This window comes from Chenopodium quinoa, unplaced genomic scaffold (assembly GCF_001683475.1).
Source record: "Chenopodium quinoa cultivar QQ74 unplaced genomic scaffold, ASM168347v1, whole genome shotgun sequence".
Lineage (NCBI taxonomy): Eukaryota > Viridiplantae > Streptophyta > Magnoliopsida > Caryophyllales > Amaranthaceae > Chenopodium > Chenopodium quinoa.
The window spans coordinates 985,240-1,004,655 of NW_018742730.1; the positions used below are offsets into that span (position 1 = coordinate 985,240).

The following is a 19,416-nucleotide window of genomic DNA, read 5'->3' on the forward strand; positions in this document are numbered from 1 at the left end:
ATAATGGAACAGTCAGGTCCCTAAGGGGAGATCAGAGGATGGCTCGAGAGTGCTATCTCTCGGATGTCAAGCCCACTGTTATGGCCACTGGGTCAAGTGGTGGAAAAACAGACCTTGACAATGTCAAGGAGAGTGCGCCTGTTCAAGAAGCAGGCGGCAAGAAGAGAAAGGCATCCTAGACAGAGGCTCAACCTGGATGGATCCAATCAGGGCATATCTGACAAACGGTACCCTGCCGGATGATCATATTTCTTTTGAATGATGTAAATAGTCAAGGGCTACTTAATAAAAGTTTGCATACTTAATATTCAGTTTTGTACTAAGAGGGGCATGCCTGCTGACAAACAGTCGGCTACTCTCCATGTTTAATTTTTATTCTTACTTAAGAGGGGCAGGCCGCCTATACATTTACAGTCGGCTACTCTCCATTGAGTATTTTACTCTCTTCAGAGGGGCATGCCGCCTGTACCTTTACAGTCGGCTACTCTCCATTGAGTATTTTACTCTATCTTCAGAGGGGCATGCCGCCTGTACCTTTACAGTCGGCTACTCTCCATTGAGTATTTTACTCTATCTTCAGAGGGTCATGCCGTCTGTACCTTTACAGTCGGCTACTCTCCATTGAGTATTTTACTCTATCTTCAGAGGGGCATGCCGTCTGTACCTTTACAGTCGGCTACTCTCCATTGAATATTTTACTCTCACCATAGGGGCATGCCGTCTGGACATATAGTCGGCTACTCTCCATAAAAGAGGGCCGACTGGTTCCAAACACACGGCCACCCCCCTTATACTTAACTAAAAATGATCAAGGCCTGGCCGACCCTGTGCCTAACAGGCGGCTACCCTCCTTTTACTTAGCACCTACGTTCACCAAGAACTAACCAAGGCCACAGGCCGAATGATCAGACCAGGCGCCAAGCCAACTGATCCAATCTTCAAAACTAATCCGACCTGTCCCAACATCATAGCAGGCGTCCGGCGGCATCCCTCCGGATGAAATTCGTCGCAGAGAGCAGCTCCCTTTTGGGTGGAACATTGCTCTATAAACTAATTACACGGCACCTATACGACTGTCCCCAAGGGCAACCACGTAGCCGTTTTTGAGACAAGGATAACTCTATCACTAACCAAACCAGTGGTAGCAGTTGACATCTGAGTCAGATGACCGCCTGTATTACTTGGGATAAATGCAGGGGGTACCTCTTGAGTTAATAGCCAACAAACATTGGCGAATCAAAAGGATCAGCCGGCCTCCGCCGCCTGGTACCTTTACTACTCAAGCAGGAGTGACGGCGACTGAGTAACTCCAAAGTTAACTCATAGTCACTCTCTCAAACTTAGTATGGAGCCTAAAAGGTATGAGTCGTCCGCCTGTTTTTAGCAAACAGGGGCTCTCAACCACTACTCCTGCTAGGTTAACAACCTATGAGTTAAAAGCCAACAAACATTGGCGAATAAAGGGGAACAACCGGTACCCACCGCTTGATACCTCTACTACTCAGTTACTTGGCGATTAGGTAACAATCATGTTTACTTGGTCACTCCTTAAAAATTTAGTATGAAACTAAAAAGGTGTTCATACAGCACCCGTTCACACTAGATTAAATATGGCGGGGAACAGTCGGCCTAGACGGCCTAAAGTCTCTAGCCTAAAAGCATGACAAGTAGGAAACCATTTTCCTACTTGGTTAATTTTACAAATGACAGGACCGCCTGCCTAAAGGGGATCCAGTTTAAAAAGGTTCGAATACCGATTGGATAAATGGCCGACTGATCGTCTAGCCTGGAAACAGACAACCAGTCGTCCAGGGGCATAGGCGGCGTGACTAACTATCCGTACCTGTCTGCAACTATCAGCCATGTAAAACAGTCGGTATAGTGTACAATTGGATATCAGTATTCAATACTTAAACAAATTTGAAGCAAAACAAAAAAATTCATTAAAAAGAAGCCGGTCATCAAAGACCGGCAAAATATTCAGAGGCCCGGCCCCCTGGCCGGGTAAATACAAACAAACGGCACGCAGGCCGTGGAAAGAAGACATAAAGCTTAAGAAGGGGGCAGATCTTCAATATCAGCAGCTGCCGCCTGGTCAGCACTCTTCTTGCTGGACTCGGCTTCAGCTGCATCCTTCTTTGATGCATTACCCCCAAGCGGCACAAGCGCCACTACCGGCTGCTCCTCCTCCTCCAACGCCTCTTCCTCAGCAGCCGCCAGGATCTCTTGATTATATCTATCAGAACACTAGCGGTACGTTTTTTCCCATGAGGCAAAGTCGGCATTGGGGAAGAGGCGGCCCCAAGTCATGCGCTGGATTTGAGCAGAGTCTTCCATCATCTCCCGGACCAGCTCTTTCTTTTCTTGCTCGGCCTTTTCCGTGAGCTCCTGAGTAAGACTCTTCTCCTGGGTCACCAGGCGTACCTTTACGCTCGCCAAGGATTTCTCCAAGGTTTCGTATGAGGACATCTTTTGGCGAAGAGGTTTCAACTCGGCCTTGAGGTTGTTGATGGTCGCCTCCAGCTCGCTATTCCTCTTCTGGGCCGCCTCTAACTGAGCCCGGATAGCGGCGGTAGCCTGCGCCTGATAATAAAGAATATCAATGGTCAGAACTTCATTTTGGGCAATTTGAAACATTGCCTTATCACAGTCAGAGGCAGCCATAGCTTTTGCAGCCTTTACCTCTTTGTTCTTCCGGTCAAGCGGCTTGCGAAGGCCGTTCACTCGGAGCAGGGCCTAAGTAAAAAGGGGAACAGGCGTCAGTTTCCAAACAAAAAGAAAACAAGCGTCCTGGAAATCAAATACTCAAAAATATGCTAAGTATACCTCAGCAAGGACCCCTGCAATCCCGTCTAGGTCAAGGGTGCCAACACCCCTGACCGCCTCCCTTTCAGCTGGAGGAACGGCCTTGATCATAGACTTGGCCACCTCGACCAAGTCAGGCTCCTGAGGGCCGGCTGCATCAAGCATAAACAAACGGATTAGACCTAGTAAAGAAGGGAGCAAGTCTAAAATTTACAAGGACAATTTCATACTTCTAGGTGGCCCAGCTGGAGTTTTAGAAGAAGTGGACGGCTGTTTCTCAGCCGCCGCATGTTTCCTGGCAGAACCAGGAGAGCTCGCAACAGTCGTCCTCCAAGCCTTGGGGTCCGGCTGTTGGGAAGAAGAAGCTCTTGGAGCGCCCGTCTAAAAAAGAAGAAAAGTCAGTATATGCATAAACCCAACTCCAAAAAGAGGGTGTAAGGTTCGAAGCCCACCAAGGGTGCCCCCTTGTTGGGGGAGTCAGTTGAAGACTGTTGCATGATGGAGGCCCGCAACATGGCCGCCGCAGTCTTGGAGGCGGTAATTTTGCTCATGGCGTCCGCTGCAAAAACAAATAGCAAAGTTAATAAAAGTCATAACAAGAAATGCATGGAACAACAGAGTATTCGACAGGCCGGCTACCTCTTGAGCACCGACTGCTGAGGCCACAGGCGGCCAAAAAGTACTCGTCGTAGAGCCATTTGAAGCTCGGGACGCAGTGCAGGGGTACTTTCTCTCGTACCCCTGAAGTAGAGTTCACCTTCGACTCTACTTTGAAGAGTCCTTTATCTAGGATCTCTTTCTTAGCCTTGGGGGGAACAGGCGGCATGCTGCGGCCGCCTGCAAGAAGGGGCGGATTCCTGTTCCACCTGTTGAAGCGCTTGTTCAGCTCTGTGTCTGAACTCTCAATGATGAGGAAGGTGCTCCGCCAGTCCTTCCATTTGTTTGCTTTACCTCTCGTCATGAGGTAGCCCTTGTGGCTCGTCAATTGATACCAGTCGGTACCGCCTGCCTTAGGGGTCCGGCTGAGGTAGTTCATGTGGGCGAAAGCCTCGAAGCTCGGCTCCACCCCGTGCAGTTTGCACCCGGCCACATAGCCGAGTACATTGACCCAGGAGTTCGGGGCTAACTGCCATAACCCCAACTCATACCCATCCAAGATCCGCTGAACAGCCGGATGTAGTGGGAAGCGCAGCCCAGCCTTGATGGCCGCCTCGTAGCAGCCAAAGCAGGCGCTATCATAACTGGTACCAACCGGCCAGACGACCGTGTCTTCTGGATCCGGCACAAACACTAAAAAGTCGGGGCCCATTGTGTGGTTTGCGATAAAGCTCTCCACTTTCTCTTGCATGGCTATGATCCGGCCCCGAGGTACCGTGCAGTAGTAGGGGGTATTTTGCTCTCGGTGAGAGGCGGATGGCTCCGCCCAATCGTCCCCTTCTCAACTGCGTGAGAAAGCCTCGCCTCTTGCAGGCGACCGTTTTTCTCTTCTATGTCCAGAGAAGCATGGCCAGAAGAGCTAGACTCGGAATCGTCCTCTGACGAGTCCGAAGAGGACGACTCTTCCCCTCTCCCGGAGGGGCCCGCCTCCTCTCCTTTAACAGGAGCAGGAGAGAGTGAAGAATTGTCAACTGTAAAATGGGAAGGGGTCACTTTGACTCCTCCCTCAGAACTGCCGGCTTTCAAGCCGCTTTGTTTCATCTCCACATCTGGCGCCTGGTCAGATGTTTCACTAATCGGCACCCTGTGGGAGGAGCCGTCTGAGTTTGAGATCCTGGCAGTCTTTTTTGTCCTGGCCATCATGCTCTGCATAGACACAGATACAGTCGGACTTTGTATAAAGGGCAAAGATGGGTCCAGAAAAGGGCAGGCGGCACTCCTAGTCCTAGATTCAGCCGTCCCCGGTGACCGGCTGATCACTAACCTAGGTCGTGTCGTGTGCTTCCGTGGTGCCATTTCAAAAATGAATAAAGTAAAGAGAAAATTAAGAGTAAGAGAACCGACGGTTATCTGAACGAGTGACGTTGATGGAGTTCTGAAAATCTTGTGCAGTCGGCTTGTCAGAGCAGGCGGTAGGCAGAAAGGGTCCAAAATGTCAGAGCAAGTTCAGGGGTCCGAATGTTCTCTCACAAAGTTCTCAAGTGTGAAAATGACCGAAGTCAACACTCCTTTATATAGGCAAAGTGAGAAGGCGAAGGGTCACTTCCAGAATTCATAATTTGGGCAGGAGAATCTCTCGGCCTTTCGCCGAGTGACACCTGTAGCAGGCTGTCGCCTGTTACAGTGCGACACCTGTCACAGGTAACACGTGACCAGTCACGTGCCACCTGCGAGGGGCAAATGATTAGGGGATTTTGCTCCCACCAATCACCATCTGACAAGTGGACCAATCAGGTTCCGCCATGTGTCCGTCACATGGGCAAATAGGAGCCTGCCACTAACAAGCAATGATCCGTCCACCTTGGACCAATTACGACACGACACGTGTCCTTCCCATGACACATGGGATAACCGGTCACCTAGGCCCAACTTCCGAGGGAAGCCCAATCAGCCCAAGGTTAACCTAAACCTAGATTGGCACGTTTCCCGAGGTTATAAATACCTCCCTTAATCCTCATTAAGGGGAGAACATGCTAAACAGGCTAAAAAGCAGATCACATACATTAAACACTCTCACCTAGAGAGACCCAATCACTTTAATTTCCACATTAATTACTCCTTAATCAGGTACTAACTTGACCGTTGGAGGCGGAGCTCCCACCACCAGGAGTCTCCGTTGTTTTGCAGGTACAGGCGTCCGGTTCCAGTCTCGGAATTGTAAATCTCCCGCAGGACATCAGAAAACCCCGAAACACTTATGACAATAGTATGAGCATGTGTTAAGTTGGGAAAGCCTTTGACCCCGATAGGTGGTTAGATGGTATTGTTGGTATTGCCTTATATGAGATATTTGGTTTGCATGTAAACTCATTTCCATTGCCTAACTTTATTGAAGATCATTGTCATGTTTGACCCTCTCCCTTGGTGTTAGTTTAACTTAATATTAATCTCATTTTTGTTTATTGTTCTATCCATCCTATCTCTTTGACCTAGCTTAATTGGTGGTGGTGTTGATAGTGTTTATGTCGTCTCCGTGGTTCGACCCTCTACTTACCACTAAACTTGTTTAGTGTAGGTGTAGGTTTATAAATATTGTTTGGTTGAGGGTAGTTAGTCCAACGACCTAATTATCCTTCACCACTTATTAAAAATGGAGACAAGAAAAGCCTTCAGCAAAGTACATGGGGCTCGGCCTGAAGAAAATATTCTGAAAATGGAAATTTCATCAGTTACCCCTAAGCCATCATCAGGCTTAGCTCTCAAAACTGCTCAATCATCCAAATTAAAGCACCTTCTATGCATTGCTTAGGGCTGGTTTTCACCCTTGCAAGTCGCTTGGGGCTCTTTTTAGCCCTCAGATACCCTTGAGGCTCGTCTTAGCCCCCGGGTACGCCTCGGGATTTACTTCAGCATATGTGACAACTTCTCTCATCTCTTTTCCGCGTGATATCCGAACTTCATGCGATCTCGTTCCCACATCACGCGTGGGGCTAAATGTTTGGGCCTAGTCCATTGTCCTAAGCCCATTGGCCCGGAATTACGAAAATACCCCTCCATGATCCAGCCCATCATTAGTCGGAGAAAAGTACGGATTTACCCCTAAACTGTCCAATTAAGTACAACTTCTGCAACCTGAAATTACATCTATAAATAGCTCTCCAATCATTGATGAGGGTAACTTTTTCCTAATTGTTTAATCTTCTCTCTCTACTTTCTCTCTCTAAAGTACTCTTTCTCTCTCTACTTTCTCTCACTAGAAAGTACATTCGCTGTCTAAACATCGGAGGGGCTTTCCCGGGTCACACCCCCGGGGCAGTTAACCTTCTTTCTCTTTTGCAGGCCTAGCTCTCGGACAGCAAGGCATTCGGACATACATTGGACGTAGACTTAGGACATCTTGATTACCCTTACTACCCTAAGAATCCTAGGAGCATTCTGTTTCCAGAAACAGTATACATTCTTGTTGTTTCCAAATGCAGCAGAATTGTATCACCTCTAGATACCAATGTTGAAAGCGACTATCGTTGATAAATCCAAGCTTAAAGAATAGTTCAAATCACATTTTATTATCAATTGTATGGGGAGTCATTAAGATTAGTAATGTGGATAAATCTTCCGTCGTATTACTTGTGTTAGCTAAGGTTGAACTTATTTGGACTTTATATTATATTTGATAAAAAGAAGTTCATGTATATTTGGTTTATTGAAGTACAAATTAAAGTTAACATAAGACCTTTTTTTTTTGTTTTTTGCTTTTTTAGACAAGAAGAAAAATTATTTCATTCATAAAAGATTGTCAAATGGCATTTACAAACAATTCCTAGGAAAATTAGAATTTCAACACAAGTACAAATCACCCAAGAACTAAATATATCGCTGATTCGATCAACGATTGCCTTAATAAAAAAACTTCATCCGAAGCAATACAATCTATGAGTTAGCACTAATTTGACTTGAGATCCACTAATGAATAGTTGTTTGAGTGAAAATACCCATATGATCTTCTACATACTTTCGAATATTATGAAATAAACCCAAAATTTTCTATCTTCGGCAGACAAAAAAAAAAGAAAAGAAATTAACCCTAATAGACTAACCACCATCTCAAACATGAGATCCATTTATTAAAAGCAATTTAAAAGTTTTTTGGGGCTTATCAACGGTAAAATTTCCAATAAAAGCCCTTACAAAGATTCACAAGAGAGACCAGAAGAAAAGAGATGTAAGAGAAAGAGAAAAAAAAAACAAAGAGAGGGGTGAAGGAAAACCTCCCAAAAAAAAATCTAGCAATGGAGGCTAGAAAAACCCTCCCAAAGGGAAAAACCCTAGAGGGAACCAGAAAAATCCTCCTAAAAAGAAACCCTAGAGGAAACCAATAAGATTACAATGTATTCAATGTGTCAAAAGAAAAAAAAAATTAAAATAAAAAATAAAATAGATTCAATCTATTCTATATACTATAGTATTATACTACTCGTATACTAAGGGTCTGTTCACATTTACTAAACTGAGCTGAACTGAACTGATTGGAGCTGAACTGAACTGATTGGGGCTGAACTGAATTGAACTGAACTTGTAGACACCTAAAAATGTCTCCCCGAAACCAAACCCGATGATGAACAACCTTTCACCGCCATTATTGGTCGGGTTGAGTATTTAATCCCGGAGTGCTTAAATTTCATATTCGATCAAACTCTATTCATAAAATAGACAACATATCAGTCCTAATGTTTAGTCAAAGCATAGTCCAGTTTATATTTTGGCCCAAACCTTTTTATTCATTTCATATTATTTATTATTCTAACCCGATTAATAAATAATAAACCTAAATAGCCCGAAATTATGAAGCGGCACTTAAAGATGCTGAGCGTAATTAGGGTTAAAATGAATCTGGACGTAAAATTGGAAATAAATTCCACCGTGTCACGGTAACAAGTGCCGCGTCACAGGAAATCTTGCCGCGTCACGGCATACCTTACCGTGTGACGGTGCTCATGCCGTGACATGGGAAATTCTCGTGTTTTTCCCGTGTCAGATTTCACGCGCTCTATCCTCTGTAGGTCAAATATGTCCCGTGTCACACTAAATTTTCCCGTGTCGCGGCATATAGCTGACGTGTCGTGACAACCTTTTTTAGGTTTTTTTTTTATAATCATTTTAGGGTTCCACGTGTTCCCTCTGCTCACTTTCCCTATAAATACCCCCTCATTTCTGCAGTTTGGGGCATAAATTAACACTCCCTTCTCTCTTCTATGCTCTAGCCTAAACACTAGCCTCCCTTATTCTCTCAAAATACCTCCCTTAAGCACTCCAAGGAGTTCGTACTTTACCCGAGGTTTTGTCCTTAAACCAAAGCGTGAAAGGCAGAACTGTTTGATGGTTTAGCCCCAAATCAACTTTATTTAATTTAATTTTAGTTATCATTTTATTTATTTCATTGAAGTTACTAACTCGTCATTATTTTATAGTTGCAAGCAAGCAAAATCAAAGTAAGGAATCATGTTCCTTTTATTTCTATTATTGTTCTAATGATTTTATATTATTGGATTATTGTTAAATTGCTTCCAATATTAATGTTTATTCTATTATTATTTATTGATCACCATATTGCATGTTTAAAGGGAATATGTAATTGAAAATCACACCTAATAAGATAATTTGGACGACCGGTTTAGGTTCCTTTTTAATCTTGTTATTTAATCAAGTGATCAAAAATATTTTAGAATTATATATTGCATTAATATTCAACCAATTTAGCATGATTATGTTTGGAGAAAATTGAACCTTTGTTTGTATGCCTTTGAGATCGCATGAATCACTTTTCACAGTAAGAATCGAGTAGATGCCAATACGGGCGAATGTGACTCCATGACTCACTTCGTATCATCATCCCCGATCCTCCTTTCGTGGTTCCGAACCATATAAAGTTAATAATCTCATTGATTATGAATGGGGTGTAACCTTCACGGGTCAATCGTTGTTGCCTTTCGTTGTCCCTTAATCGTGGTTACCTTAAATGATCCGTGAACGGTTTACAAGTTCCTTACAAACTTGTTGGCGGCTCCCTTCTTAATTTCCTTATCCCTAATCGTATATGTCAATTCCCACTTCCTATGAGTGTCAAGCATATTCACAACATGCTTAACGTAGGCGCACTTCAAACGACGCCTACAGAACTGAATTGAGCTGAAATGATTATTTATGAGAGAAGGAAATTTGGAGTTGAACTGAACAAAACTGAACTGATTGGAGCTGAACTGAATTGAACTAAAATTAAGCTGTAGTGAACATGCCCTAAAGCATAAACTGCTTGCTTTAGTAGATTTTCCCTCCCAAATTACCCCCATTTTCCCTCCTAACCCCCTCCCCCTTTTAAATGAAAATAAGATCCTAATTTTCAAGAAAGAATAACTCCTAAAGTAATTTTCAACCTAAATTATTTTTACAATGACCGTGAATCTAATAATTTTCAACCTAAATTAATTTTCAAGAAAGAATAACTCCTAAAGTAATTTTCAACCTAAATTATTTTTACTATGACCATGAATCTAATAACTTTCAACCTCAAAATCATGTACTTTGTATTAACTTTTGCTTATTGTAGTCGTCTTCTATATAATGGAACGAGAGACACTATATATATATTAAGAAGATTGTATCAGGTAGAAGGTGGTAATGTTACCTAGTGGTTTAAGGGGTAACTTGAATGGTTCAAAATTCTAACCATAATCCTAATGTCTATCAGGGCCTTAATTACTTTGTTTTTGAGTAGAAAACACGACATAGTTCAATACAATTTACAATGTACTCTTGTGTTTGTTTACATTTTTTAGCAATCTAGTGCAATTTACAAAATTCTCATGGAATAATATATAGATTTAAATCCGAAACTATCCTAGCAATGGATCATTCTAATCCACTATTTCTTTAATTTTGATGTTCAAGAACTAATTTGATTGAATTTTGTTTTCTTTACGGAGAAACTTCTCATTAAGTGGTTCACACAATTTCTATTGGATGATGAATATCTTCATTCAAAATTATACCTTAAAGTATGCAACTCTGCTCAATGAAATTGAAATTTATGTCCTTTTCTTTTCTTTCATGCAAATGGGACTTGAAAAAAAATCTAAAGCTTGCAATCAATTGTACCATATGTGAAAAGAGTATTGTATTCACTGGCTGCTAGACCTTTAAACTTGATGGAGTGGTTGATTTTGTGCGGTCTTTAAATTACCATATATTATAGCTCAAGCTTGTACTAACTATTGATTCTCAAGCTAAATAGATATGAGCTTTGTAGAATGCTAGGCTTGATTTTAGACATGGCTACAATATCCAAAGTTACAAAAAAAAAGTTAATAATTTGTTCCTGTTGAAAATGCAGTAACTTGTTATAGTAGCTAATCGTAAGTCATTTGACATTTGGTGATCAAAATTGTGTTTTTTTTTTTTTTTTTTCATTTTTTTCAAATGTAAAATTACAAATTATTAATGAAAATATTAGTTGCCAAAAAATGAAAATATTTGTGTTTTATGTATATATTCAAGTGTCTGCTGGTCAATTTAGGTGAAAAAAGAAAAAAAAAAATAGACACGCATAAAGGGCACTGACTCAGAGGCCAAACCATTAACCAGTGGACACTGGTTTGGCATTTGAATCGATGCCTTTTATAACAAAAGGGCACTAGTGCCTTAATCATTTGGTTTTGGTACCAACCATATCAACACCAGTTCAAAACTAGTGTCTTAGGGGGGTTTTGAATCGGTGCCCATTTAGTTTTTTCAATTTGTGGTGCTTATTGGAATCTTCTCAATAAATAAATTACTAATATTTTATATGTTTGTATACTTATTGATAATCAAATATATTATTGGTCAAAGTTTTGTATTGACATACATACTTAATCAATATAAAGCACTTAAATAAAAATAGAGGGATAATAAATAAAAATAAGATGAACTAAACACAACATAAATGAACGAAACTTTCGAAATCAAATAAAATCAATATACGGAGTACATAGTATATTATTAAAACTCATGGCAAGACATGTTTTTTTTACCACGTGTCACCAATTTTGCCATTTGATATATATGTGACGCCACATCGTACCAGTCCATTAATGATTGAAAAACTCCATACATTATTGAAAAACTCTTAATATGCAACACCCTATTTAAATTTCCCTTTGAAATGTAACACCTTAATAATTGCACACTAATAAATTTGTAAGAAATTAAACATAACTCCATTTTTTTTTTTCAAATTTCTTTTCACAACGGATTTGGTTTATTATGTACCTTATATTTACTAACAAAAAATTATTCTTATAGTCAAACTAGCTTATACAAACAACAAACTACTTAACCTATCATCTTTAATTTTTTTTTTTCAAATCACTATTTAATATCGTAGTGACAAACAAATTAAAATATATATAATTCGATTAAAGTAATAAATTTATAATGACCCGGTCATCGCCGAGCCAATAACTTATATTAAATTTAACAATACTCTGTACTATAAAACTGTGTATCGCACGATATTAAAACAAGTTACATTCAATACGGATCTCAAATAATATGCAGCCGGGGCTTCACTAGCCGCCTATAATATCCTTTTTCCACAAATTCTACCTTCTATGACTGCATGAATGACAAAACTTCTTGACTTCTACTACCTCCAATTCCTTGTACTAGTCTTCATCCATAATTCCATTTAGAAACGTATCATATCGTTGTTCTCCCCTCATTCATTCTTTCTCACTCTCTCTCTCTCCCTCTCTTTCTCTTTCATAGAAGCTAAAAAACATTATTACTATGACTACTACTCCATTTTCATCAATACCCTTAGTAAATTTTCCTTTCTCAATGACAAACATTATTCCAATCTCTCATCATACACCCATCTCTTCTTCTTTTTCGTTGTCTTTGATTGATGTTTACAAGAATGGACTTATTGGGATAAATACGACGAATACAAAGACTGAGCTAGGGATGGAGATGGATATGGATTTTCAACATGATAATGGAAAAAGATTAGCTCCTAATGAATATGTTGGATCGTCGAGTGGCGGAATTAAAGAGAACAAGAAGGATAACAAGGAGAAAATGAAATTGAGAAGGCATAGGTATGCTTTTCATACAAGGAGCCAGGTTGATATACTTGATGATGGTTATCGTTGGAGAAAATATGGGCAAAAGGCTGTCAAGAACAACAAATTTCCTAGGTAATTTTTAATATACTGCATTATATAATCAATCAATCAATTCTTTAACATTTAATTTTAACTATGTGATTGTTTTTTACAACAATAATTATGTGATTTATTAAAATTAGTATCAATCATTTGAATCAATAAAAGATAGTTAATCAATAGCGCGATCCCAATTATTAAAATTCAATTTAAAGCTACAAAATAAACAAGTTCATGTATGAGAAATGCATTATTGGTATTTATTGAAATTAAATAGTTTTTCTTAAATTACTTCTACTGAAATTAAATTATATCTTCTAATTTAAACTAATCATTGTAATGAATTGCTATTTGTTCTTTAGAAAACACAACATTTTCTTGGTTAAAACTTGTTTTAATGAATTTAACTTATTTTTTGTTAAAATTAATTTTTTTAACTTAGGTGATTTGAACATAAATTAAATATAAATAGTGTAATCACTAAAATTATTTTAATCAGCAATGTGAAAGAAAAAAAAATATACACCCTCCGTTACATATTACTTGCAACAAAGGGGTATTATTTGTGAGACATAATATATTTCTTTGTTGCGAATTAATATGTAACGGAGGGAGTATATTGGCAGTTGCCGATCAGCAAAGTCTTTAGAGTGATACTTAAATTTTATTTTCATTATTTTTTAATGTTTTAATATTTGGAAAATTGGAATGATTAATAATTTTGTCAAAAAAAGGGAAGAAATCTTTTTTAAAATAAATATATTTTACACATGCTTTTCACTTTTGTGACCAAAAAAACACCTGAGGTTCATGAAGATCCTACGATCATCTATCTATCTACTTGTAGTTTGATGACTCAAAGAAATTTCTTATTTATGAAATTCTACAAATTAAAGGTAGAATTATTAGCCGGTTAATTTGGTAATAAAATTTACCAACTTTAAGCTATAATTGGAGTTGTTTTATTTGCACCAATCTAATTGGTTATTAATTTTATTAAGTCTTGTATTTCATGCTAACCCTCTTGAATGCGTGCTATCTTTAGCATGAAAATGATGGATTCTAATTATATCATTTCAAGAAGAAAATAAAGAGGGCTATCTAATCAAGGAACTTGTAATTGGCAAAATATGCATAATCAGCAATATTCATCGTCAATAGCCAATGACTTTGATACGACATAATGGAATTTGAACCAACTAATAAGAGTGTGTTCTTTTCGCTTTACACTTATTAAGAATTAAGATTATTATCTTACTTCCTCCGTCCCTTACTTAGATTCCTAATTCTCTCTATTATGTGAGGGATAAATGCATACTAGAAGTAGGAATCTAATTAATGGATGAAGGTAATATTAAATCTATTTGATGAATTTGATATTGCAACCTAGAATCAGTAGAATGTGAACTAACTAATAAGAGTGTTTTCATTGCACTTTTTATTTGTAACTTATTTTAAATTTATTAGAACCTAGTAATTGTTATATATCAATCTAGGTCCGAACCATCCTTTGTTAAGTTTGTTCTAAATTAAACCTAGTTAATTATCATCCCGGTCTTGTCCTAGCACATACAAAGTATAACCTTAGAATGATTTAATTTGGTAACAACAAACATTATTATATTTGTTTATTATCATTTTGCATTCATTATTATTATTATTATTATTATTATTATTATTATTATTATTGGGTGGGATAAAAGAAGTGAGATAAATGGGTGTAAGGGGTTAGGAGAAAGGATAGATGGAGGAAAATAGGATATCTTACATGTGGCCTTGTGGGTAATAGAACTTTTCAAATTTTTTATAATGAGAAATAGTGCTACATGAAAAACACCCTTCCTTCTCTAAAAATTATTCTTGTTTTAACTTTATTTTGTGAGACAAATACCATTCAATACAAAAAGCTTTTAGAAATAGGAGTAATATTAGATTGCTCTAATCTTACTCATAAATAATAATAATAATAATAATAATAATAATAATAATAATAATAATAATAATAATAATAATAATTTGCATGATCGTCAATTTTGTCAACTTACTAATGGCAATGACTACGCAGTATATATTGAAAATTTTAAGGTACAACAGTCTGTTCCTTGCTTGGTATAGACTAAAAACGCGAAAAGAATATGTAACTGTTTTGAAAAGAACATACCGTTGTTTTGTAAACAATATATAACAGTTTTGTAAAGAACCTACAATTTTATTTTATTTTTTTTTATTAATTTTTTTTATCTAAAGAACATCTATATGTAATATTAATAAAGAACATGAATATTATGTAATGAACATTATTTATATATATCCACCATAATTTCAAGACAAAATTCAAATAACATTTCACAAATAAAAGTACACTACACTGACAATCAAAGAACATGGACATATGTTCGTTTCACTCTTTTTTTTGGTGCAAAGATGCTCTTTTTTACTTTAGGTATATGTTCACTACATTTTAATAGTATGTTCTTTTCACTATAGTTGTATGTTTTCTTACATGTTTATAATATGTTCTTTTTGCAAAACGATGGTACGATACAACTGGTATATATTACTATAAATTAACAATAGTAAATACTTGTAATAACTTAAGTCATAATAATAAAAAAATATTTACATGCGGTGATGCGGATGCAAGGTAAGCTAAAAAACTACCCTTTGAATGTACCTAACTCTATGTAAATCTGGGGGAATAAGGAGTTGTCATAACAGTAGCTAGATTTAATTTCAATCTTATTTCAACTTAATTACTAGTATCTGTGGATGTTAGCTTTTAATTGACTAATGTATGGAAAAGTACACATTGAAAAATCCATCATCGGCACAAAAATTCTAAAATCAAAAAGTCTATTTAGAAATCCATTTTAATCCATTTTGGTATGCCCTATTTCTTTTTTTGATGTGTCAATACATATATTTTTGGTGTGAACAATTTGTCCGATGAGCATGTACCTCTCAAAAATAATTTATTTCCTTCCGAAATTTTGTCACAAATTTCCTCAAAATGAAACTTCAATCAATAACCTTTATTGTGATTTACAAATTAAATCTAAATCATCAATCAAATTAAATTATTTGTAGAATAATTATTGTACATTAGAGATTTAGAGGTGATGCTACCTTGAATTAATCAAAAGTTACAACTGAATAAAACTTACATATGAATAAGGAATATCTTTTAGTAACAAATTACTTCCTTTATAAAAAATTTACCCTGTTCAAATTATTCAATTCATAATGTATAAAACTATTAAATTACGTTATCGTTTATAAAATCAATAGCTTAAAAATTACAAAGAATTATGAACATCTTAAGTTACAATAAAAAAAATTGATTACAAGTTATATACTTACTCTAAAGCAGATTAAAAATTATCCTAAATTTAACTTATTCTAAAATGGGTAATTGTATGGTAAAATTACAAAACACGCAATGTACCCAAAAGTTTATGCACCAGCCTTTGAAAAAAAAAAATAAAAAAAAATAAAAAAAAAAATATGTTTATGCACCGTGTTCAATTCGTTCCTCCTGGCACGTTCACTACATGCATTTTGTTGACACATGTGCACTATTACTAGCTAACATGTTAGTCCAACCATAAACTTCACAACACCGGTGGTCCGGGAGCACCATGCTCGATGCTTTGATCCTAGGTAAAGTGTATCGGAAGCAGTACTACGACGCCTCTCTTTCACAAGTCACAACTGAAGCTTGCCTGTCTGGCTATCTCTAATAATTGAGTATCCGTATCACTAATCACCCAACCCCTAACAAGTAACAGTTAGATAGCGTGCGCATGCAGGACAACTAACGTCATTTAGGATGTGATGAGAGTGTGGAGGCAGTTTCCGTACTCTTTTTCCTGAAATTGAATGTAGGGAGCGTGAGCATGTAGGAGCCCAGGGTTGGCCACTTGGCCGGGTAGGGAAGCCAATAATTATGAGATAGCTAAGCACCTTGCAAAAGTTATTAATTCAAGTCTTTATTACTATTATTGTTAGGCCAACTCCCCAAAAAACATATATTTGAAAGATACACTACACTCGGATATGAAGGTGTCAAATAACTAATCCGACCGATTCAATCTGAATCGATTAAAAAAAACCCGATTAAGATTTCGATTCATATGGAGGCAATAATTTAATATGACTATTTTAAAATAAAATTGACTTGATTTCACCGAACCTGACCTAGTTTCCCGAATAGACAGATCGAGTATATATAGCTTGCTAATGAAATGTACAGTTGGCACAATTTAAGGCAATGCATGCATACCTAAGCAACAGACACCTTTTTGCACATCCCATTTACTAACACGTGGCGTTTCATATGTGTCGCATTATAACGGATTTACAAATGATATGTTCGTAAAAAGACTAGATCAGATTATACATTATACACACTTCGTATAATACAAATTCACCGTACCATCTATCTTATTCATCCAGCTAGGATTCAAGCCTAAACTAATGGTAAATGTTTGGTCTCATAAATCATAATAGTTTTAACAATTCAAGGTCATGAGAATTAATCATTAGGGTAAAAGTTCCCTTAACTTTCCCTCCCTCTCCCAAGTTCCAAATGATATTGACTTTCATCAAAGTTAGACTGAATTGATATGTAAGAGGTATTGTTTATTTTAGAGTATTTACCTCCCCTGACTAACAGTTAATTGACGCATATTTAATTATGATGGCAGAAGCTATTATCGATGTACTCATGGAGGGTGTAACGTAAAGAAGCAAGTGCAGAGACTAACAAAAGATGAAGAAGTGGTGGTAACAACATATGAAGGAGTACATACACATCCAGTTGAGAGGTCTACTGATAATTTCGAACATATTTTGAAGCAAATGCAGATTTACGTCCCTCCTTAGATATACTTTTTCCATAATTAATTATAATCAAAATTCCAACAAGATCGACCAAAAATATTTTAAATGGAACATCTTTATAATTACTATCTCTCTCTCTCTCTTTTTTCTTTTCTTTTCTTTTTACGGTATATATATATATTTTTTCTTTTTCTTTTTTTTTTTTTTTTTTTTTTTTTTTTTTTACAAATAACTATATTAAAGATATATACTCACAAGTCATACAGTAACTGTGCTTGAGTTTGACCATAATTGTCAAACCTGCCTTTGTTTTTTTTTTTTTTTTTTTTTTTAATACACCTTTAATTTATTTGTCACTTGGGAAAACAAAATGAAAGAGTAGAATCAAACTTGTATGATAATCATTAAAATTTGTTTACGATTAGTACATATATTCCCCTCAAAAAAGATTAGTACATTTATAATGAATTTTTTTGTCGGATTATTGTGGACGTCTATTAAGCACAATATTTTGTCATTAGGTAGATATACAAGTCATTCATTATACTACTTCCGTTAAATGTTATGTGCAATTTCGGAATATTTTACATCTCACAAATAATACCCCAAAGTTGCACATAACATTTAACGGAAGTAGTATATATATATCAGTTTTTTTTATCGGATTATTGTGGACTTCTATATTCATCAATCATGATGTTCCAGCAACTTAAATGACTATACTTTTTCATCTTGATTAATTTCTACATAGTATTCTACACTTACAAATTTGATTGTGATGTTTCCAACAACCAAAGACAAAATTTACAACAAGTATGGGACAATGAATAACATGAATTGATAAATAATGTATACTACTCCCTCTATTTTGTAATAATCACAATATTATGACTTTTGCACTATTTATATGCTTACTTTGACTTTATCTTTTAAAAACGGGGGTTGTTAAATATCGCCCTCAAATATCTAACTAACGCCCGCAAAATAAAATAAAATCAACGGCCACAAAATTTTTTACCGTTCTCTCTAGTAGTCAACGGCCACCAACGCTCATCGAACAACCACCCAAACCACCGTGAGTTTCAAAATCAACCAAATTTTTAAAATTTTACAAAATCAATTTCGTTAGATCTTATGGACAACGGCGAAATACATGAAACACAACCTTAGACGCTTGTAGAAGGCTCGTCAAACCGTATGAAAACGGTACGTCGCGATAAATTTTTTAAAAAGATTCAAAACCCAGGAAACGCCTAGTTTTTTAGAATACCCTAGGCTGAAACGCCTAGTTTTTTAGAATACCCTAGGCTGAAACGCCTAGTTTTTTCGAAACATCCTAGGCTATTCGAAAAAACTAGGCGTTTTAGCCTAGGGTATTCTAAAAAACTAGGCGTTTCACCTCAAACGACCATATTTTTCATACAACCACACGGTTGTTCACAAGAACTAGGCGTTTGAGCCTAGGACGTACGAAAAATCTAGGTGTTTGCCGCAAATAAAAAAAAAAAACATTTTCTCCGTCAGCGACCGACTTTCCTTTGTCCTTACTTGTCATTACCGCGGCTGTGTAGATCGTAAAACCGGAGGTAAGGAGTTGGTGGTTAAAAGAGGAGGAGGAGGTGGTGGTGGTGGGTATAGTAGTATGAAGAGGGGGTAAATTGAGGGGGTAATTTTTTTGATAAAAAGGGTAAATTTGTAATTTTAGTTTATTTTGCGGGCGTTAGTTAGAGATTCGAGGGCGACGTTTAGCTTTCCACTTTAAAAACATATATATATTGCTATGTAAAATATTTTTGGATTAGTGTTTATGTGTATTTTTAATAGATAAAGCTTTTATACTTCTTAATTAATAATATATTTTAAATTGTGCATTGACATGTATGTCAGTCAAAGTACTGCGATTATTATAAAAACAGAAGGAATGCTATTCTATGCATTCATTTATATACAAGGTCACAAAAATTGAATAATC

General features: G+C 37.0%; 1 protein-coding gene across 1 annotated transcript; it reads left to right on the forward strand.

The window, feature by feature from the left end:
- The first annotated feature begins 12,216 nt into the window (after positions 1–12,216).
- Positions 12,217–17,571, forward strand: LOC110723391 (probable WRKY transcription factor 75). Its single transcript, XM_021902738.1, has 2 exons — positions 12,217–12,635; positions 17,309–17,571. Exons 1-2 carry the CDS (start codon positions 12,226–12,228, stop codon positions 17,484–17,486), a joined length of 588 nt encoding a protein of 195 aa, XP_021758430.1. The 5' UTR covers positions 12,217–12,225; the 3' UTR covers positions 17,487–17,571.
- The last annotated feature ends 1,845 nt before the right edge of the window (positions 17,572–19,416 follow it).